Genomic DNA, 23597 nt, shown 5'->3' with positions numbered 1-23597 from the left:
ACACCCGGCAATCTTGTTATTCAGTTCAGTTTATTTTATTGTATAAAAAGTTTAAAAATTGCAAAAGTAAACACTTTTAAAAATATTTACTTTATCAGTATATTTTTGGTTCTCTACCACCCAAAGATAACTGACACCAGACATGCATAGTGGCTTTCTATCTCCAATTAGAGTCACGGTTATAATTTTTTAAAAATGAACCGTTTAAATGATAGGACCGACCTACAGTGCCAGGTCCATCACACAGATGAATGCGGCACTGTTTCTAGATTCCTTTTTACCATGTCACTGATGGCCCTCAGGTATCACATGAAACCATGGGGATTTCTGAGTAAAGATGGAATTTGGCTGTTTACCATGCACTATGATTATACAGATTAAAAAAAACATTGAAAATGAAAACAGGTGGTAAATAATAGTGTGAATCTCTTGGAGACGGGCAAATAGCTCACTGATGCAACATCAATACTTGCAAAAAATGCTTTCAAAAGTATACTAGCATTATAAGATGTTGATGACAGATATATTATTGTTTAGCACTCTCCATTAACATCCATTGCATATTCATTAATATCCATTAGAAACATTTGGAAAACGTTCTGTCATTTCCATTGCAATATATGTACACAAAGCGTAGTGCAATGCAAATTGCTTGACTTTCTTAAAGAGGTTGTCCCACTGTAGCAGGTTAGGCCCTATCCACAGGATAGTGCCTAACTTGCTGATCGGTGGGGGTCTCAGTGATTTGGATCACATGAATGGGGGACCAACGTAGCCCTGTTGCATCCCAAGGTGCACAGAGCAGCCAGTCGCGCATGCGCGGGCTTCCCCATTCATCTCTATGGAGCTGACGGAGATTGCCGAGTAGGGCCTAACTTCCTATGCAGGGACAACCCCTTATAAGAACTGGTACTAAAGCTGTCTGATGTGACAGTATCATCACATGTGTAGTAACTCCACATTATTGTGCACTTAGAATAAACTGAAACAAAATCATCATATGGTTTTGTAGCAATCTTAATATTGTTCTTAAGACCATAGCTGGTCTGAGTGTTAAAATGCAGACTTGTATTTATTTATCTGAAGCCAGTGTTTGCCAAATTGCAATACTATATTATAATTGTTTTCCACCACTGTCCTGGTGGGCTGGTGAGAACTCTAGTGTAGTGTAGGGGTGTAATTCCACCCACTGTGCTTTACTATTGTGATTTTTTATTAAAGGGAACTTTAATAAACCAAGCATGGTTTTTGAGTCCCCTCAATATGTCTATAGACAATAAATAGCTTATCTCCAAACAGTTTTTTTTATAAAACAAGGGTGTGCTGATATAAGATGACTGGGAGGAGGAGGTTTTTTTTTCAAACTTTCAGATTTTCCAGAAGTGTGTGGGGGGGGGGGGGGGGGGGGCTCTGCTCTGTGCTGAATACTCCCCAGGGACACAGGACACAAACTGGCAGGGAACAAGGTAAACTTTAATATAAATAATTTTTTAACCACTTATGCCAGAAGTTTTAGAAAATACTTTGGGCATGTGATAGTTATTGCCTGTGGAGACATGGAGGAGGCTCAAATGGGGTTCCCTTTAATGCTCCAATCCATCAAAAAAAAAAAAAAGCTCCTATGCAGACCTAGGTGTCCATATTAACAGACTACAACTAAATTGTTTATTCTAATCCTCCAGTCATATTCCTCTACTTTTTCCTTAGATACATATTGAGGAGGCATGGTATATGAGTAATTGTGGATGCATAGATAATGGGGCTTATTTACTAAGGTCCTGCGGCCGCACTTTTGTTGGGTTTTCCAACGTTTTTGGCTTTTAATGCGACAGGGAGCGCCTCCTCTTCAATACAAGCACACAGCACAGGCAGCCAATTGCTGCTTTGCCGTGCATTCCGTGCACAAGCACACTCTGGTTGGTGGAAATGAACCATCATGGGACTTGTAGTCCCAATGCATAGTGTGGCAGCCACAAATTTTATCACAGCACACTTGGCAGGTTTACCTGACTCTGCTATCCCCACAAATCCAGTACACTTCAGATATTGATAATACATGGTTACCTATGATGACAATGTTAAAGAAGGTCTTGTTACACGAACCGTAGGTAAAGTCTCCTACCCTGGGGGGCATCCTGGTCAGCCCTATAGACACAGTGATAGTCGTGTTTGGGGTGTCCCTGAGCATAGAGTCAGTCAGAAGAGACCAGCTAGCAAGAAGAATAAGTTTCCAATAGAAAGCGTGGAAGCGTGCTGGCTTCCCTCTAGCTTCACAGACGTGGAGTTGGTCAACAGAACTTGGGAAGGGCCGTCGTAGCGAGGCTCCAGACCCTTTCTGGTGTGTCATTTCACTACCACGTAGTCTCCGGGCTTCAGGGTATGCGTACTGAGGTCACTGTCTGGAACTGGAAAAGAATCAGAAACACTTTCGTGGACTTTTCCAAGGCCGGACTGAACTGTGTGGCATGTTCCACCTGGTTTCCTGCCATCAGCTATAGGGTCTGTGGGAAGTAGAGGCCTAGTCCGGGTGCACAGCCAAAAAGTACCTCAAAGGGGAACAATCCTGTCTCTATGTTGAGGGTAGTGCTGACTGAGGACAGTAGGAAGGCACTCAGCCATGGTTTCCCTGTTTCCTCCATGGCCTTCTGGATCACTAATTTAAGAGTGCCGTTTAGTCTCTCAACCCAGACACAGACTATACAGGCTTTCACTAGTCTAGTGACAGGGGTAGTAATAAACCTCTGGTGGTTTATGATCGCCAGCATGGCCATTTTGGATGTGTGTGTGTGTGTCTGTGGGCTACTTGACTTACTGTTGGGTGCAGGGCTCTCCCAGCTTCCAGGTCCCATCGGCATCGGGGCACCAGCTTTCCTCCACACTTCCTTCTCTTCAGATGACGCTCTGGCAACCAGGGACTGGAATACCTGTGGATCAAACTTTTCAGGCACAGTACTCACTGTTGAGACTATTGAGTCCATAGTCATGTTTAGAACCCAAAACTATACCTTGAGTATAGATGTTTGCCCTTTTACCTTCCGCTAGATGTAGTGCTTCCTTGAGTGCCATCAACTCAACCTCCTGCTCTGACCTGTGTGGAGGGAGTGGTTTCTCCTGCAGACCTGGAGCCATATATGAGAAAAAACTCAACATCTGGGTTAAGCACTCTTCTCCCCCCCCCCTTCTGTATCCTGTAAGGCTGATAACAGAATGGCAGGATTCAGGAGTGCACACTGGAGTCTGAGATGCCTGGCCATGCTCAGATGCTTGGGCTGTACTTTATTGAGGACACTGCAAGTCATGCGGTGATCTAGGTTCCACTCACTGCCTTTGCTGAGCAGATTGCTGTCTGCAGCTACTGACACATGAGGGGCTACCCTCCAACTGAGTCTAGCTAGGCTTAATAGTGAGTCACTGGGAAGGCCACCATGTTCCTGGACTAGAACACTTGTGCTGTGGCCTAGATACTCTGTGCAAAACAAAACAGAAGGTTTGGTGCAGTGGGGTGTGGCTAGGTTTGGAAAAGAATGGATTTGCCAGTTTAAGTCTCAATTGCCTCTTGACAAAAGGCAAATGGGGGAGAGGCAATTCAGTAATAAAAAGGCTGCATCAGGATGGAGGCAGCAGACCTTATCCAAGGCCTGCAGTAGCTGGCCAGTCCTAGGAACATGTGAAGGGGCTTAGGGCCTCAGGGCAGGGGCCTAGGAAGACCACCTTCTCCTGGCAGTACTGAAGTTTGTCTCTGGAAGCTTTGCAACCCTTCTGGAACAGAAAACACATAAGATCAATAGACACATCCTTTAAAACCTGTAAAATGAGGGCACATAACAGTAGGTCATCCACATACTGTAAAAGAACAACATCTAGTGAGGGGGCTAGTCTGCCACTCTACTCCCTGTAGGGCCATGGAGTAGGGAGTCTGCACCAGGTATACTGGAAGACTAAGTTGGTGAAGGCAAACAGGTACCGTATTTTCTGGACTATAAGACGCACTTTTTTTCCCCAGAAGATGGGGAAAAAACAGTGGTGCGTCTTATAGTCCGGATGTAGCTGCAGGAGGGAATGGAGGGCACCCGGCTGCGCTCTGCCAGCTAATGCTGGCAGTAAGCGCAGCCCTTCACAGTGAAGCGCAGCGGCTGTGCTGAGTGCCGCTGCGCTCCTCTCCTCCTCTCAGCCCTCTACTGCTGAGGGAATGGATGGCACCCCCTGTGCTCTGCTTGTGGCAGAGCAGGAGCGCAGCAGTGGAGAGAGGGGGGAGGAGAAAGGCACGGACTCTGTGGCCAATCCCCGCTCGGCTTGTAAGTAGCCCGGGAGGCTCAGAGGGAAGAGAGAACATGAAGGCTGCCAGCAACTTGAGAAGAGGAACCTATACAGAGCTGTGTGCAGTGTCTGACCTGTAACTTCTCACAGGATCAGATAAGTGATACGTGCTCCCTTCCCCCAGGTTTCTGCTCTCACACTCTTAACCCCTTGTTGCCTGGTATGTAGTGGCTGCTGTCTTGTAAAGGTACTTTATCCCACAGACCAAGCTCTTGTGGCCATTGTACAAGGACTGTCATCTCCTGTGTCCTCCTCCTCATAGATTGTAAGCTCTTGTGGCCATTGTACAAGGACTGTCATCTCCTGTGTCCCCTCCTCCTCATAGATTGTAAGCTCTTGTGGCCATTGTACAAGGACTGTCATCTCCTGTGTCCCCTCCTCCTCCTCATAGATTGTAAACTCTTGTGGCCATTGTACAAGCACTGTCACCCCCTGTGTCCCCTCCTCCTCATAGATTGTAAGCTCTTGTGGCCATTGTACAAGGACTATCATCTCCTGTGTCCTCCTCCTCATAGATTGTAAGCTCTTGTGACCATTGTACAAGGACTGTCATCTCCTGTGTCCTCCTCCTCATAGATTGTAAGCTCTTGTGGCCATTGTACAAGGACTGTCATCTCCTGTGTCCCCTCCTCCTCATAGATTGTAAGCTCCTGTGAGCATTGTACAAGCACTGTCACCTCCTGTGTCCCCCTCCTCCTCATAGATTGTAAGCTCTTGTGACCATTGTACAAGCACTGCCATCTCCTGTGTCCTCCTCCTCATAGATTGTAAGCTCTTGTGACCATTGTCACATATACTCATACCTATGCAGCCCTGGTAACTCTTGAGACCTCCTGAATACATGCCAACATAATTCTATCTAAAGATAGATGGCGGTGCCCGGGAGTTACTTTATTAAATATTTTAGCATACTATTTGGGGAAAAAAACATTTTTTCTTATTTCTCCTCCTCTAAAACCTATGTGCGTCTTATGGTCCAGTGCGTCTTATAGTCCGAAAAATACGGTACTGGCAATCTTCATGTAGGGGCACAGAGAAGAAAGCATTTTCCAAATCAATAACAGTGAAGAATGTGGCATTCAGACCGCTGCCAGCAAGGTGTGTGGGTTAGGGACCACTGGGGTGATATCTTCAGTACACTCATTGACAGCTCAGAGGTCATGTACCGTCCTACATGTATCCAGCTGTCCTATCTGTATCTTTTTCTTGACCGTAAGAAGGTTAATCATCACTGGGGAGGAGTCCCACATAAGTTTCAAAACAAAAGGAAATAACACTGTCTTGGGAGGGTGTGCTTGCTGACGTCCTCATTCATTCCACCCTATTGGCGGCATCTCTGTTTCCTAGAGTGTGGGCAGTCACTTCAGTAATGTCTCTTCAAGGACATGAGAAATCACATTCTCCATGTGATAGCAAAAATGGCTACTGGGGCTCAGACAAAAACAATTTATTCTAAGATGGCCCCCGCTGAAGGATAGTAGGACGTCTCATCTTCTCTAATCACCAGATACAGGGCATGACTAGTGACATGGTGACGGGAAAATCTGGGCCACCACTATTATAACAAGTCTCTCCTGACTCCCTCAATTCACCTCTCTGCTGATATGGTTTAAGTGGATGGAGTTCTAAGAGTGGGCTGATCTGGATGCTAGTCACCATCTTTTTTTCTTTGTTTCAGGGAGGAAAATACAGACACTCTTTTTCTTAAATTCTCTCCACATCAAAAACTTTGATGTTCCTTATCGCCCGTATCTCTCTTCAGCGGGCACTCTGAAGGATTTGTAACAAAATTCCTTCTGGACTTCTGCCACATTGTCCTGGTCCATCCATCAAACCCAGAGACTCTTAAGTGTCTGTTTGGAAATCTGATCAGGTTTCTCACTTGTACATTCAAGGGATCATCTGACATATCCAAAATCGTCAAAACTTCACTACTACTTTTTTTCCTTCCACCACAATGCTACAAGCCCTTATGTTCTCTTATGTCCACTTTGCACTTTTCCTTCCACCACAATGCTACAAGCCCTTATGTTCTCTTATGTCCACCTTGCACTTTTCCATCAGTCCTACATAACTCTCACCCTCAACAACCAGCTGTCTACTTACATCATGCCAACCTTCTGTCTGTGCATCTTTCTTGTGAGATCCAATCTGAGTCACCTTCTTTGGTCTGCAGTGCCCTTGGGTCAATTTACTCTGTTCACCTGTGTCTGCCCACTGTCGAATCTCCTTACAGGTGGTTCTTTGCCACAATTATAGTGAGCGTGCTGTTATATATGGACATTTTAGGCAAAGTACATACAATTAAACAAGGGAAATTACCTTACCCAGTCCATCCGGTTGGTGAAACAGAAGTGACATTCAAGGTAGACAATAAAAGATAGGTCTTACCTTGGAGTGCACCTTGTCAAATTCTAGCCATTATCAAATTCTGGACTTCTGCAGAGGTCACCTTAATAACGCCCAACCTACTCGACGTCAACAAGCCTTCTACAATTGTAAGGCGACTGCCAAATTTAATTAATCAGGTGCATGTAGGCATTTAACTGTATACCATTGTTGTTTTTATTCACACCATGACTAAGGCGTGGACTACCTACATGTCACTTTTTCGGCACTTTTCTAATGTAAGAAGAATACAGTTTTGAAGTTTTATGGGATGTGCCATGTATACTCTTTCTTACTTGGACTATTTTTGGCCAAATTTAAAGATCTTTGCTCACAGCAAAGCACAGATAACAGACACAGAATAGACACAGACACTTGGTCATAAGCTGCCCTCAGATCACTGTGTTTATTTCAAGCAGGCAGACATGTATATTGAAGCATGAAATTCTTTGCAAAGGGTGTGAAAAAGTGCTGTTAGCTTGAATACACCAGAACCTCCCCTTTAAGCCATTTTCCCAAAATGTTGATGAACTGTATGCACAATTTCCCTAAGAAGCACTGTTCTCAAGAGAACAGAATGTTTATGCTTAATATCCTTTTGAAGGCTGTGCGAAAGTCAAAATAAGATAAGCAGAAGAAACAGGCTGAAGGAGTAGGTGAACAAAATGGCTTCTGGAGAGAACTATCATATCTCTCTGTTTAGCTACGAAAATGGAAATTTGGCAAATATTTCTAAAAAATTATAAATTTTCAAAGTTCTACATTTTTTGGTTTTTCTGGCAGATAGTCATAGCTTTTAAGTAACTTTAAAACAAACATTTTCCAAATGTCTGCTTTATATATCGGCATGGCTTTTTATGCATCTTCTTTTTTCTAGGTTGTTAGGAGGTTTATCATTTTGGGTGCAATTTTTCTTACTTTTAGGAAAATTGTGACTTCGAGAGGCCTAAATAAGAATAAAACCCTGTAAATTATGCCATTTTAGAAACTACACCCCTCAGTGTATGAAAAATTCAGATGCAGTGTAAAAAATTGCAAATTACAAAAAACTCCACAAAGTTGGATACCCAATTTCTGGAAGGAGCACCATTCAAAGCAGATTTGCATTGTCACATAAAATGTTTACTTTTTTGTAATCTGGAGGATTATTTGCTGATGAGATCTACTTTTAAGGTAAATCATTTAGAGGGTTCAATAGGTAATAATGAGATTTTATTAACTCTTTCTTGGTGGTGTCTAAAAAAATCATTAATTCTTGTTTATGGTTTTTAGCATTTTTTTCCCGGCTATTCACCGTACCATAAAAATAACGTGTTATCGGGTCATCACGTTTACAATGATACCCCATTTATATATTTTTTATGGTTAACTTGTTTTGCAGAATATAGAACTAATTTTGTGAGAATTTTGCACTTTTTTAAAAAAAACTTTTGACGGTTTTATTTTGTCCCAGGGTGGGACATGAACGAGTGATCATTTGATGACTTGTTTATTGTAATATACTACAATACTAATGTATTGCAGCATATTACATAGTCAGCCTATGCATTCAGCGTGATCGTGCATTCAGTGTGGTAATGCCCTATAGATGCCGCAGTTGCCATGACTGCAACGTCTATAGGGTTAAATAGCAGGGATCGCGATAGTCGGAAACCCGGCTATCGCATACTAATGGGATCCCGTGGAGATATCCCTGGCTCAGCTTCTGAGCCTGGGTGATCACTACCTGCATCCTGACCTTAAGTTACTTCAGGGTGCGGGAAGGGGTTAACACCAAGGTTGTAGGTAATGGACACTGCTTAGCTAAGTATTTAAATATGGAGCTACACTAATTCCTGTTAGTGAAAGACACACAGTACCCAGTGTAGTGGTAAGAGAGATACAGAAAAACGGATAATGCAAGAGAAAAGCTATTAACAGCAATTACATGGAACTTTGTCTGTATGCGCTCTGACTTGCAGGTCAGTCTGTTTCATTTTTGATAACATTACATTGGCTGCGTGTTCTTGAAAAGAAATGTTTAGTCTTTTGTTCTCTCCGTTCACATGATCAGACAACCAATTAATAATTGTGCTCTGATTCATTTTTTGAAAAAAAAAAGCTAATGGAGTCATCTCACTGCACAAGTGGCAATTAAGATCACTAATCTGTCGTCTTTTCAGATTTCTCAGAAGTAGGTTTGATGGAAAGGTGACACACTAGCCGCTAAGAGGCATATCTTAAAGTTGTTGGGCCTAAATGCAAAATCTGCCCCATAACTCTAATGTATTGTTTTTAGTATTTGCCATTTTGCATAGTGAAGAAACAGCCCCCATAGACTCCTGAGCCAGGGTTCAACCTTGTACAAATTACCCTTAGGTCTCATTCGGCATACCGCTGTGTGAACTTAACCTTAGGCTACATTGACACACATGTATGGGGGGCGTATATACGTCCCCCATACACTTCTATGGGCTCACGGCCCCGTACGGGAGCGGTACGATGCAGCACATGTGCGGAACCGTACCGCTCCGTAGCAAGATAGGACATGCCCCATCTTTCTAAGTGATGCGGTGCAGTGCGCTGTATAGTCCTATGGAGAGGGGTGGGGGTGAGCTGCGCTTATCCCCTGCTCCTCTCCGCAGCGCAGATGTATGCCCGCCGTACTACGTGATACGGCCCCGTGCGCTGTATAGTCCTATGGAGAGGGGTGGGGGTGGGCTGCGCTTATCCCCTGCTACCCTCCGCAGCGCCGATGTATGCCCGCCGTACTACGTGATACGGCCCCGTGCGCTGTATAGTCCTATGGAGAGGGGTGGGGGTGGGCTGCGCTTATCCCCTGCTCCTCTCCGCAGCGCCGATGTATGCCCGCCGTACTACGTGATACGGCGCCGTGTGCTGTATAGTCCTATAGAGAGGGGCGAGGGTGGGCTGCGCTCATCCCCTGCGCCTCTCCACATCACCGATTTATGCAAATTCACTGCTCACAAAATGTTGGGGATATTTGGCTTGTGAGTGAATTTTCAGGAGGAACCTAAAATACTTTAACCTTTACAGGTGAACTTAGGGTGACCTTCTCTAAACTATTGAACAGAAGGCTAACTTTCAATATTTCACTACAAGAAGTTTAAGTGTAACCATCATTCTGAGCAAAAAACAAAACATAATTCTGCTCCAGGTGTCCCTGGGTATCTTTCCTCCAATAATTTGCCTCTCAATTCCCATTTAGTACCTTTTTTGGCCCATAGCAACTATGGTTTTCAGTTCTGAAGAGAACTACAATCAGCAAGATGGAGGGGCGGGACCTACATCCTGTGACATCGTCACAAGCATGAGCTGCTGACCAATGAGACCATAGCTCGTGCATCTTGGACACACCCACACAGGTGAATGTCACGCTTTAAACTATGAGGCTGAATAATATACATTAGTAAAAATGTGAAGGTTTTAGTATAACGACAGTATTATAACTTTTGCAACTAGAGAAGAGTGAACACCAATACTAGTAGGGGGCACGGACACAATGTACCCCCACGAGATTAGCTAGAGTACTAGTACAGCGCTGTTTGATTTAAAATCAAATTTAATCCATAACAAAAAAGATTGCCTGGAAATGGGCTCCGTGTACTGTGAAGCAAACCCAGTCTAAAGCCTCTTTGACACTAAAATATCCTTTTTTTTAGTCATGTATTTCACTGCAGTATTTACATGATGTAATCTAAGTGAACACACACGTCACCATATCTGTTCCATATAAACTACTTTGGGTTGGCAAATGATGTTAGTAGCTTGCTGAACCCCCAAATCCCTGGATTATGCATGTATATACTGCTACATACGGTGCACAATCATATAGAACACATTCCCACAGACTTCTATGTATGACACAGAAATACAGGAGAAAAGAAGACATGCTGTTATTTTTTTACGTCAAACTCACAGAATAGTACAGAATAGTCCATGAAAATGGATTACTGTTTTGCTCATTGTCGTGAATATCGCCGTGTGAAAGGGGCCTCAGGCTACCTGCACACGACACTTTTTTATACATGGCGTAAAGCGTCAGTATTTGCGTTCCATACACAATCAGTATCCTATCTGTACGGCCGGAAACACGTTCCGGGTGTCATCTGTCTCCAGCCACAAGCCACGGAGTGCAGTTTATATGGATTTCAATGGCACTGGACCTGACGGGAACATGTCCAGGAATATTCATATTTTACTTTGCATCCCAACACAAAATAAACTGGGAGTAACACAAAACACCGCACACTGGGCATAAGCTCACTAACTATGAGGATGTATGTACCTTTCATAATCCGTGGTGTGCAAGTAGTGTAATGGGCATGTCTAGGAATGTGTACAGCAGATATTACACGGATATTATGAATAGCGGCATTAAGGTACCGGCAGGGCTGCTGCATTCCTGCCCTGCTCGCTATACGCAGCAGTATTGCAGAGCTACTGTGACTGACAGCGAAGACCGTACCACTACTGTCCTAAATAAGGGGAGCCACCTCCACAGTGACCTCTAGCGGCCACTCTCTGCAGTGTCATAATACTACAATACACGTCACTAGCTCATCTGTTTGCCCCGCCCAGCTGTGTATCCAAGCAACAGCGTTTGTTGCTGGCTGTCCTACCCAGCATGCCTCTGGAAGGCAAGATGGCGGCTTCCAGTTGTGATGTTTTAGACAGGAGAGGTAAAAACGATTCGTGACAGAAATGGAGGACACTTCAGTATTTCTCCTATGCCTGACGGCCAGCAGCGGCGTCCCACTATACTGCAGGAGCAAGGGCAGCAACAGACAGGTAATAATGGTACATAGGGGCACTGCTAGCTGGAGTTGCTTTATAACTTTAGCACAAGTGATACAAAGAAACCCCCAGCTCCTTCACAGTGCACCATCTATCAGCAGAAGTCCACAATCCTCTCAACATAGAGCAGAAACTTACTGACACCATGAGAACCTTTATGGCAGTATTGTGGACATCACATGGCATCAGCATGAGGAATAGACAGCAGCTAGTATAGGGAATATGTACATATAGCACAGAGCGGAGGCGGGGATGAACTCCTTCCAGTGCTACACAATAACTCCTGAACATCCCGAACAAGACCATGTAATAACAACAAAAGTAGTAGTACCATCACCCTGATGTTCATCATGAAAATGATATGATGCATTGCAGATGCTTCTAGTGTCGAATTTTGTGATCCCAGTAATATGCTCTGTGACAATATTGAACCACTTTATATTTGTTTGTGTCTTATTTTTTCTCTTTCATTGCATCTCCTTAAATTTATGACTATAGTTATGCTTCTACAGGTTAGAGTGGCAAATGTTAATGTTAACTGGAGCCAACACTACAGGATACTTCTCTGTGACCAGAGATCAAGTGCAGAAATTCAAACCTTTGCTAGCTCAGCTCTGTAGAAAGGGATCAAATGAATGTGAGACCTGTGTGTTGCTTTCCCTCCAAAATTTAGACAAAAGGAATATCATAGCTGTCCATAACTGGGGCATAATTCATAATTATGGGTCCCCAGTTACATGGGACAGTTATCAGATTTAGATACGCTACAGTATCGGAAGCCTAACATTTGCAGAATACCCCTTATATTAGGCTTAGACTCCACAAGTGTGGTATGGGGTAAATGGTAATAAGGTACCTGGTTGATTGGAAGCAATGGCATGGTTGTGCCATCTTCCAATCAAAAGTTATGGGGTTTTAATAAAACCCCAGACCCGGAGAGTACCTCTCTGATGGGAGGGGGATAGAAAAACTCTCCCTCACAGTGACATCACAGCCAGGGGTGGGGGTCAAAAGTTCCAGGTTTAAATTATTGAAACGGCCACACTGCCAGCGTTCAGTTTGAGGACTCTATACATTAGAAGACTTGATCCCTCTCCATGCCCTGTCCTCGGGCCAAGGAACTTCTACCTATTTCCGTAGCAAGAGTTTTTTGTTTCTGTTTTCCCTAACTATAAATATCGTATGTGTACTGTTTATTTATTTATTTTTTTAATTTTTATCTGACAATTTTTATTTTTGAGCGTACTATATTTTATTGTGTATATTAAATAGTTAACTTTAATAAGCCTCTGGTTGTAGCCTTAAAGAATCTGAGTTTTTGAAGGGAATTACGTTACCAGAGGTAATTTTTAGCATAGTCTATGTGAATTAATCATTTTAATATAGTATAAGTAGTGAGTGCATGCTCTGTGTAAATCATCAGGGTGCATTGTCTCTGTGGTTGAAGTGCCTACGGCCTTCTTTGCGTAAGTAACTCATGGCAGTGGTGGCAGTTTGGATCTGGGTGCCGAGATTGCGTGGAGTAAATTTAGCATTAAGACGCCATTTTGTGGATGTCGGTGGAGCTTAAGGGCTAAATTCTGGAACTCCATAGTAGGGGAGTAGATGCACCCCATGTTTGGACTCCAGTGTGTGGGGTTCATGACATGCTCATGAATGCATTTTTTGTAGTTTCCTCTTTGTATAACCTACATACAGTGCCTACAAGTAGTATTCAACCCCCTCAGATTTAGCAGGTTTGATAAGAAGCAAATAAGTTAGAGCCTTCAAACAAGAGCAGGATTTATTAACAGATGCATAAATCTTACAAACCAAAAAGTTATGTTGCTCAGTTAAATTTTAATAAATTTTAAACACAAAAGTGTGGGTCAATTATTATTCAACCCCTAGGTTTAATATTTTGTGGAATAACCCTTGTTTGCAATTACAGCTAATAATCGTCTTTTATAAGACCTGATCAGGCTGACACAGGTCTCTGGAGTTATCTTGGCCCACTCCTCCATGCAGATCTTCTCCAAGTTATCTAAGTTCTTTGGGTGTCTCATGTGGACTTTAATCTTGAGCTTCTTCCAGAAGTTTTCAATTGGGTTAAGGTCAGGAGACTGACTAGGCCACTGCAACACCTTGATTTTTTCCCTCTTGAACCAGGCCTTGGTTTTTCTTGGCTGTGTGCTTGTAAGATTTATGAATCTGTTAATAAATCCTGCTCTTGTTTGAAGGCTCTAACTTATTTGCTTCTTATCAAACCTGCTAAATCTGCAGGGGGTTGAATACTACTTGTAGGCACTGTAGGTAAGCTCTTATTTCACACACTTAATTTTGTACACTACATTTTTTGTGTTGAAGTTTATAAAATGTATGCTCAAAAGATTCACCATTTCATCAATACAGCCAGGGCTGTATTTAGTGTTTATGCTGCCCTTGGTACTCTCAGTGCTTACGCTCCCTATTGGTGTCATCAAGCTTACACCTCTGCCTATAACCCACAGCATGTTACAGCATGTTAGTAGAAGAGAGAAGCGCTTGACCAAAGAAAATTCTTTCCAATGAACCACTGCTTGCATTAGATTAAAAAGCTGCTTCAGGCTGTGTTCACACAATGCATTTTAATTACGTTTAGCAATGCAATTCCTGCACAGCGGTGAGGAGTTTGTCCTACACACATCTTTTGTTAACACTAAAATGTGATTGAGAACATGCACCATGTTTCGCACATGCTGCCCCCATGCCCCAATAGTAATAGTGATGCTCACACCACCTTCAAAGCTCCAGCTCATTCAACATATGATGATGTCAGCCTGCGCCAGGTCAGTTCTGGCCATAGGCCTTAGACCCGCTGCAGGCTTAGAGCTCCTGTGCTCTGCTACCTCAGGCCCACAGTGGGAGCTGAACCTTCAGCCGGAACCAACCCCCTGAGTAGTCTACGGAACAGGTGCATCTACCCGGTGCCTGCTCCATCAACGCATACCGTCGAGGGAGCCCCCCCTTCTTTTAGCCCCTGATGCCTAGACATAAATTCGACCCTGAATAAAGAATCTTATTGTCCTTTTTTCCACTACAAACAAATAAGACACACATGAGTGGTTCTACGCCTGTATCTGGCATAAAGGCACTGAAATAATCACAATTTTTTGCACAGTGATAAAAATTGGATCATGCATTATTTTGGATCCGCTAAAAAATGGACGGCACATACATGATATCTGTAGGTGACAGTTTTTTCTCAAATGTTGTTAGGCAACTAACTGGGCAGAGCAAGAAGTAGATTAGAAAACCAGCAGGTTTTTTTGCATATGTGAAAGAAGCGGATACAATATGGACTGAACACACCCATCACAACCTCCACTTTAATGTAGTGATATAAAGAGAAGATTCATCTCTATATACCAGTGCATTAAGCCCGTGTCATAGTGTAACTCTATGGAGGCTGTAGTGCAGATCTTGGTTACATAAAATCCTTCCATTGATAACAAGTAAGCCTATAGTCTAGTGCAGTGATGGCGAACCTTTTTGAGACCGAGTGCCCAAACTGCAATCCAAACCTACTTATTTATCGCAAAGTGCCAACACAGCAATTTAGACAGTAACTTATTGCAATCTTTTTGCTCTGTGCTATACCAGTCTCCAACGTTACTGAGGAAACCAATATTGTTGACAGGAGGGAAAATTCGGATTGCCTTTGGAGCTTCCCTTGACAACCAAGAGCAGGAGCTTCAATGATAATCTGACCCTGTCTGTACCTTCTCTCCTTGCAGTCTCAGGTACACCCGGATGCTTCACTTTAAAATAACGCTCAACGTGTCACGTCCTGGGCTACCTGGGCCTGCACGAGGATCCCTTAATCTCCTATCTGGTGAATTCTGTCCTGGGGCAAGAGCCTAAGTGCCCACTGAGAAGGCTCAGAGTGCCACCTCTGGCACCAGTGCCATAGGTTCGCCACCACTGGTCTAATGGATAGGAGCGCTGTCTCTATGGCTGGTAGAGTGTGGAGATTGTGAGTTCAAATCCCTGGCTGGGCAAAAAATTAACTGAATAATATAGAGACCTTGGGGAATACTCCAGCGCTCCTGCGTAGATGGATCAGGTGTAGTTGTCTGTAAAAACTAGCAAGGAAAGTTTGCTGGTTTTGTAAAAGAACTCAGGCACGGAGGTCAGGATCGCCTGAAATCCCAAGTGCTACATTTATTGAAGGTTTTAAACAGTTTCCCAACTAGTCCAAAAAAGGACTAATCCTCGGTAACTAGGGGATATGACCAGACAGAAAATAACCTGTTTGCCAGAAAATTCAATATTGTGGGACAGCAAATTAGAGCAACTAATAGAAGGTGCAAAGTACAACGGAAAGACTTATAATGCATGAGGTTAACCATCCAGCATCAGGCACAAGGATTAATCTGCCACAGCAGATAACTGTCTAGTTTTATTCTGCACTGGTCTAAGGACCAATACATTAATACATGCTGGGGAGTGGGGACTGTGCAAGGTGTAAGGGGATAAGGTCACTGATGCAGGTAGTGGGGGATGCGTGGCATCACACGTGGCATTTACATTGTGTTTTGAAATGCAATACAAAAGCTGAAGAGAGTTTTTCCTCATTACATTGTGTTTACAAAATGTATTTACATTGTGTAAACATAACGTGAAGGTTAATTATATGTTAACACATGCAGTAGATTTTGTATGTTCAAAACCTAATGCTACCGATGTTAACTGCAATGTAATTAGGCAAAACGGAATATACACAGCACATGTGAACGAAGCCTGAGGGTGCTTTCACACGTGGCATTTTGGATTTGTCAAATTGTGTGCGGCGAAATGCATGCATCAGGAGGCGTGCGTCAGAACGCAAGCTTTTTTAATGTTACAATGCGTTTGGCTACTTTGTAAGCGCTTTTTTAAATTTCTGGAAGTGTAAGCAGCTGTGTATAAACATTTTCACAGATGCTTACACTTACAGCAATGAAGAGAAACGCATTGTAACATTTCTAAACACATGAGTTTCGATGCATCCAAAACTCCACGTGTGAATGAACCCTCAGGGCATTATCAAGAACACAATTTCAATGATTAGTAGCTAGCTTAGGACACTTAAAATACATATTATGGGGGAGATTTATCATTAGGTTTTTGAGCAGATGTCTATGTGTTAGACTGGCAGGTTTCCACCAGTCGGATTTATAGTACGACTGGTGTTAAATGCCTTGTGATGTGTGTGCTCTATGCTGATAGACTGCATCAGTCACACGTATGTTTAACATCTGCTCAATTTGTGCCTTTTTGGGATGCTTTTGCACAGGAAATTCTGATACCTCAAACACAAAATTGAGCAAAAACTTCATAATTCAGCAGAAATTCCCCCTATAGGAGCAATGGACCCACATACACCACCTCCTATGTGGTGTAGTTTTGCGATTAAATTTGCGTTCTTTTGAACAGTTGATAAATGTGTTGCACTCTGTGGTGTATTTTTTTCCGCTATTGCATGACTTTACCGTTGCGTTTTTTTTCTTGCAAAAAAATTATGTTTGCTACAATTATACGCCAAGAAGCTACACAGGACTAATGATAAATCTCCTATGTTACATTCATTATGTACACATAATATTCTTTACACGCTACATACGGGTTTGGGGGAAAATTTTATGGTTAATGATTACATACAAGACACTACCTATATAAGGATATAAACCGATTGCTACGGGACAGGGATGGATGTATTAAAGTGGGAAATAAGAAAAAGTAAAATTAGATAATGAAAAAAGTTGAACATACCAAGTCAAGGTTGTTTAGAAAATTAGAATTTGAAAATTGTGAGAGTCAAAAATTAAGGGGTGTTAACATGGTTGTTAGTCTCCCATGATAAGGGATGGAATCTCACAGGATAGAAAATGAGGAAACTAATAAGCAGAGTTGTCCAGGAACTTGTTGGGTGAGCAAGAAGGATGGTAAACTACAACCACAAACAGATTGTGTGGACCTCAAAAGATGGGAATGTGAAAGAGGGTACTGGAGGAATAAGCTGGGAAGTGCACTGTGAGTAATATCCCCCCCCCCTTACTATACTCGTCATGTTCCACATATGTTATACAACTATGATAAGGTGGCATGTTATCCTATATTGTGTGAACTGCATGTAATGTCCTGGGTATCCATATTTTCAACAACCATTACCTTTGTCCGCTGAGTTGCTGGATTAGTGACATTACAATTGTTCAGGAGCTGCCTTTGATCTACTTACAGTCACTGATTGCTGTTGCCCACTAGATGGCGCCATTGGATGTCCCTGTGTGTCAGTGCTGGAGCCTTCTATTAGTGTTTATATTCCAGGATAGTCATCAGAAGCGATAATTATCAATGTACAATAATTATTACAGATAATTGAAAATTTGTGACCCAACTATAAATAATGAAATACATGGGACATCTTGTAAATGGGACATGGGCATCATAACCCACACTTTGTATATTAGTCATATTGCATATCAATGAGCTTATCAATTGAAAACACAAAATTTAACACTAGAAGCATCTGCAATGTATCATGGTGATCAGGTTACAAATTTGCAGATTTCAGTCTTCAGCTTTAGAAAAGGTCTGTAACCTGGGAGAGGGGAAGATTAGAAAGGCTGGCTTTAAACTAGAGAAGGGTATTTGATTATATACTGTACCATATGGTATGAATGTCAGAAATCATGTATTTCTTGTATGTTGAAATGTATTGTACTTTCTTTGTTTTTACATGATCTTGTTCTGGAAGTTCATGGGTTATTGTGTAGCTGAAAGCACTGGAAGGAGTTCTTCCCCACCAACAAAATCAGCAGGAAGACGCCTATATAAAAAACTACCTAAATCATTATAGAGCACCATCATATTCTGTAGTGCTGTACAGGTCATGGAGTAATAAAACAATATGTATGAGAACCCTGCTTGCAAGAGCTGACAATCTATGATGAATAACGGGTGACACAGGATGTAAAACTGCCAGTTAAAAAGTCTAACCGTTCTTTATAAGGTAACAGAATATAAAAAATACTGCTGTGTGAGTCTGCCACAACCTAAAAGTCGAAAAAAGACCGAAATAACTTCTGAACTCTGATATAAATGATGCACACAGCTATAGATCCTGGTGTATGGGATCCAAATACTCACAAAATAAGGAAAGGCCACAGCATCCGATGCAGTTTTTAAGAAGGCTGTATGCCTTTATTCACATGGGTATGAAAAAAAGCAGCAACGTTTCGATTCGCCATGAATCTTTGTCAAGATGCTTGACAAAGATTCTGGGTAAATGGAAACGTTGCTGCATTGGACTGCATTGGATGCTGTGGCCTTTCCTTATTTTCTGCCACAACCTACACATGCTCCCATTTGCATGGGACTTCATGTAACCTGAATAATGATGTCAAGTTTTGAGGAGGTGGTAGAGGGGAGGCTTAAACAGCAGAGGTCAGTTTTAGTGTTGTAAACACTGCCTGTAGAGTTGGGTTTAAAACAGGGTCGGTCTGGCCCATCGGTGGGCCGTGAATCCCCCAGTGGGCCCGGACACCTGGCACTATGACAGGGGCTTCCGTTTGGATCCATGGGAGGCCCCTGCCCATGGCTGCAATAGTACTCTGGTGCTTTCTGATGGTGCACTCTGACTCTAGATGCACAGCAAAGCATCGTTACCCATCCCACGGCAGCAGCAACAGGACACAGGGTGAGGTGAGTATTTTTTTTTCTTGTTATTAGGAAAAGAAAGGGGGTGGGAGTGTGTATGGGAGGCCTTAATAGAATCTGGAGGGGGTGGGGGGGGTGGCAGTTTGTATGGGAGGCCTTAATAGAATCTGGAGTTGGGGGTGGCAGTTTGTATGAGAGGCCTTAATAGAATCTGGAGGGGGAAGGGTTGTAGCGTGTATGGGAGGCCTTAGTAGAATCTGGAGGGGGGGTGGCAGTGTGTATGGGAGGCCTTAATAGAATCTGGAGGGGGGGGGGGTGGTAGTGTGTATGGGAGGCCTTAGTAGAATCTGGAGTTGGGGGTGGCAGTTTGTATGAGAGGCCTTAATAGAATCTGGAGGGGGAAGGGTTGTAGTGTGTATGGGAGGCCTTAGTAGAATCTGGAGGGGGGGCTGCAGTGTGTATGGGAGGCCTTAATAGAATCTGGAGGGGGGGGTGGCAGTGTGTATGGGAGGCCTTAATAGAATCTGGAGGGGGGGTTGCAGTGTGTATGGGAGGGCTTAGTAAAATCTGGAGGGGGGGGGTTGCAGTGTGTATGGGAGGCCTTAGTAGAATCTGGAGGGGGGGGGGGTTGCAGTGTGTATGGGAGGCCTTAATAGAATCTGAAGGGGGTGGGTGGCAGTGTGTATGGGAGGCCTAAATAGAATCTGGAGGAGGGGTGGCAGTGTGTATGGGGGGACTTCATAGAATCTGGAGGGGGGTTGGCAGTGTGTATGGGAGGCCTAAATAGAATCTGGAGGAGGGGTGGCAGTGTGTATGGGGGGACTTCATAGAATCTGGAGGGGGGTTGGCAGTGTGTATGGGGGGACTTCATAGAATCTGGAGGGGGGTTGGCAGTGTGTATGGGAGGCCTAAATAGAATCTGGAGGAGGGGTGGCAGTGTGTATGGGGGACTTCATAGAATCTGGAGGGGGGGTGGCAGTGTGTATGGGAGGCTTTAATAGAATCTGGAGGGGGGTGGCAGTGTGTATGGGGGGCCTTAATAGAATCTGGGGGGGTGGCAGTGTGTATGGGAGGCCTTAATAGAATCTGGAGAGGGGGGGTTGCAGTGTGTATGGGAGGCCTAAATAGAATCTGGAGAGGGGGGGGGGTTGCAGTGTGTATGGGAGGCCTTAATAGAATCTGGAGAGGGGGGGTTGCAGTGTGTATGGGAGGCCTTAATAGAATCTGGAGAGGGGGGGGGGGGTTGCAGTGTGTATGGGAGGCCTTAATAGGAGGGGGTGTGGCAATGTTTATGGGGGCCTTAATAGAATCTGGAGGGTAGGTAGTGTGTATGGGGGGGGGCTTTATTAAAAAACGGAGGGGGACAGCGTGTATGATGGGGCCTCAATAAAATATGGAGGGTTGGGTATTGTGTATAGGGGGCCTTATTAAAATCTGGAAGGGGGTGGCAGTTCGTATGAGGGGGGCCTTAATAGAATATGGAGGAGGTAGCAATGTGTATGAAGGGGGCCTTAATAGAATCTGGAGGGGGGATGACAGTGTGTATGAGGGGTTCCTTAATAGAATCTGGAGGGGGGTCCAGTACTAAAATTCATGACCTAGTTTGGAAAATGCATAAAGGTGACAGCATACAGAAATAAATTTATATGACTATATAATATTTATATCTAGAGGGAACATGTCAGCAGGGAGTTTCCCAGTAAACCAGTGGTGCATGCAGCACTTTATATAATAATAGAATTAATTAATGTGTTGAAACTATGTGTAAATGAATAAATGGGAGGCAAGTTGTATAAATGTATAATTAAAGGGATGTTATATGTATGATAATAATTAGGACATGGTGTATAAATTTATTAGTACATTTTGTATAAAATAATTGATTAGACAATGTATAAAAATATTTAGAAGGGACATTGTATAGATAAATTAATTCATTACAATAATTCACGGGGAACAATATATTATGTTATTGATGGACTGTAGTATGGTAATATATTTGGGGGTAACAATGTAATTTTTGATAAATGCTAGGGGTACAGAGGGTTTTGTTATGAGGATTATTTAGAAGTACAGTGTGGACATTGTTTTATCTGGGTGAGATTATACTGTAAGTCACTGTGGTAGTTTTACGGGCACAGTGAGGGGGATCTGCTACCCAGAGCTTAGAACATCTGCCAGAAAATTCTGCAACCAGATTTTACTACAATTTTGGACGTGAAAGATAAGGCATGTCACCTGTGAGGTACTAGACCAGTGATGGCGAACCTTTTAGATACAGAGTGCCCAAACTACAACCAAAACCCACTTGTATGTCGCAAAGTGCCAACATGACAATTTAAACAGTAACTTATTGATCCCTGCTGTAGCACAGTTTTTAATCGTATTGGTGTCCTGAGTTCACCAATACAATAGAAAGATGATGGAGAAATTTGGATTGTAGCTTCCCTCCAGGGTCCCCTGAAGAGGAAGAATCCAGAGCGGGAGATCAAATGACAATCCATTTCTATCCACACCATCTCACTACTCCTGTATTCCTGGCAGCCAAGTATGTTGCTTTAAAATTGTGCTGAGCATGGCACATCCTGGGTTGTCTGGGAACGCAGGAGGAAGCCTTGATTCGTATCTGGCAAACTCTGTGTTGGTGTGAAAGCCTGGGTGCTCACAGAAAGGGCTCTGATTGCCACCTCTGGCACCCGTGCCATAGGTTCGCCACCACTGTACTAGACCCTTCTTTTTCCTGTGTCAGATCAGTATTGTAGTTACTAAGTAACCTTCTAGTGTGAGACAGCTCTCAGCTTATGTACGGTTATATCTATAGGGTCAGAGAGACAGGGGTGACTTGTCTATGTGGTGCGGGGACGCCAGAGTAGGGTTATTGTAATCAGTTCTTGTAAATGTTTTCAGCATTTCCTTATTGGAAGATTGGTGTGCAGTGCGAACACTTACATTCCTAACCATAGCCCAGCCACCAGCAGAAAGCCCAGAAAACCAGCGGTAACTCATATACCATTCCTAACATTAACTCCTTAATGACACAGCTAGTTTTTAAGTTAATGCTCAGACCTTTTTCTTAAAATTTGACCAGTTTCTCTTCCTGTGGTAATAACTTTTCAACACTTTAAGATTGTTTTCTCGTGAGATATTGTAGTTTATATTAGTATTATAATTTCGGTGATCAGTTTCTTTTTGGGGGGGTAAAAATTCAATAATTTAGGAAAAATTTGAAAAATTTCAAATGTTATACTTTTTAGACAAAAAGTCATACCACAAATTATTTTTTTTTTGTAGAAAGCTTTTGCCATTGGTCTTATTTTTATTTCCATAATTTGTTTTACATTTCCATTTTTTTTACGAATCTGAGAAGGTTTCAAGTTTTAGTAGCAACTTCTCAGATTTTCAAGAGATTTGAAAAATGATACATTTTTAGTGATCAATTCAGTTTGGAAGTGCCCTATAAAGGCTTATGTACTATATACCCCACAAGTAACACCATTTTATGAACCTAACATCTCAAACTATTCAAATCAGCATTTGAGAAGTCTGTTAACCCTTTAAATCTTTCTCTGGAAGCAAACAAAAATGGATTGAAAATTTTGAAATTTAAATTTTTGAATAAGATTATTTTCATTTAGCCCTAAAATGGACAAATTCAGAAGGAATTTGAGGTAAATATACATCCCAAAATTTTTGCCCTGCTTCTTCCGAGTACGGTAATATCAGACATGTGGATGTCAACTGCTCTTTAGTCGTACAGCGATGTCCAGAACAGAGTTTGTACCATTGGGTTTTTGGAAGGCCAATTGACTGCAAATGTTTTGTGGTGCCACAGTGTACTTGAAGAGCCCCTGAAGTAACAGCATAATAGAAAACTCCCAAAGATGTCACCATTTAGGAAACTAGACCCCTCAAAGAATTTATCTGTGGTTGGGGGTGAGCATCTTAACCCCCAACATGCTGGCCAAAATCTAATGCAAAGTAAATGGTGCAGAGTATAAAATGCATTTTTATCTCAAAAATGTCATTTTAGTGCCTCATATACTGTGCCCAACCCATGCCACTTTAGACAAACACCCCAAAAATCATTCTGCGGGTCGTCCCCAGTATGGCAATACCACACATGTGCCAAAAATTGACAGGCTGGGTACACAGCAGGGATGAGAAGGGAAGGAGCAAAATTTTGCTTTTGAAGCTCCATTTTCACCTGTCTGGATTTGGAGTGCCATGTCATGTTCGCAGGGCCCGTGAGGTACCAGTGCAATAGAAACCCCTGAGAAATTATACCATTTTTGAAACTAGACCCCTCAACGTATTTACCTGGGGTTGTGTCGAGCATTTTAACCCTCATCATGATGGTCAAAATTTAATGTAAAGTAAATGGTGCATATTAAATATTGCGTTTTTATCTCAAAAATGTCATTTTAGCACCTAATATA

The 23597-nt window shown here is 42.8% G+C and overlaps 1 protein-coding gene across 4 annotated transcripts in view; it reads left to right on the top strand.

The window, feature by feature from the left end:
- Positions 1-8633: 8633 nt before the first annotated feature.
- The window catches only part of FUZ (fuzzy planar cell polarity protein), a 111829-nt gene continuing 96865 nt past the window's right edge, over positions 8634-23597 (top strand). Inside the window, exon 1 of one of the 4 annotated variants that reach the window (XM_072110307.1) lies at positions 8634-8666. In XM_072110307.1, coding sequence (XP_071966408.1) covers positions 8649-8666 — 18 coding nt within the window. In that variant the 5' untranslated portion in view covers positions 8634-8648. Of the gene's footprint in view, positions 8667-11275; positions 11497-23597 lie in introns of those variants that run through there. The other 3 variants (XM_072110308.1, XM_072110310.1, XM_072110306.1) reach the window with 3 other exon arrangements.

The sequence above is a fragment of the Engystomops pustulosus genome, chromosome 6, assembly GCF_040894005.1.
Source record: "Engystomops pustulosus chromosome 6, aEngPut4.maternal, whole genome shotgun sequence".
NCBI lineage: Eukaryota > Metazoa > Chordata > Amphibia > Anura > Leptodactylidae > Engystomops > Engystomops pustulosus.
This window is presented reverse-complemented; position numbering and strand designations above follow the sequence as displayed.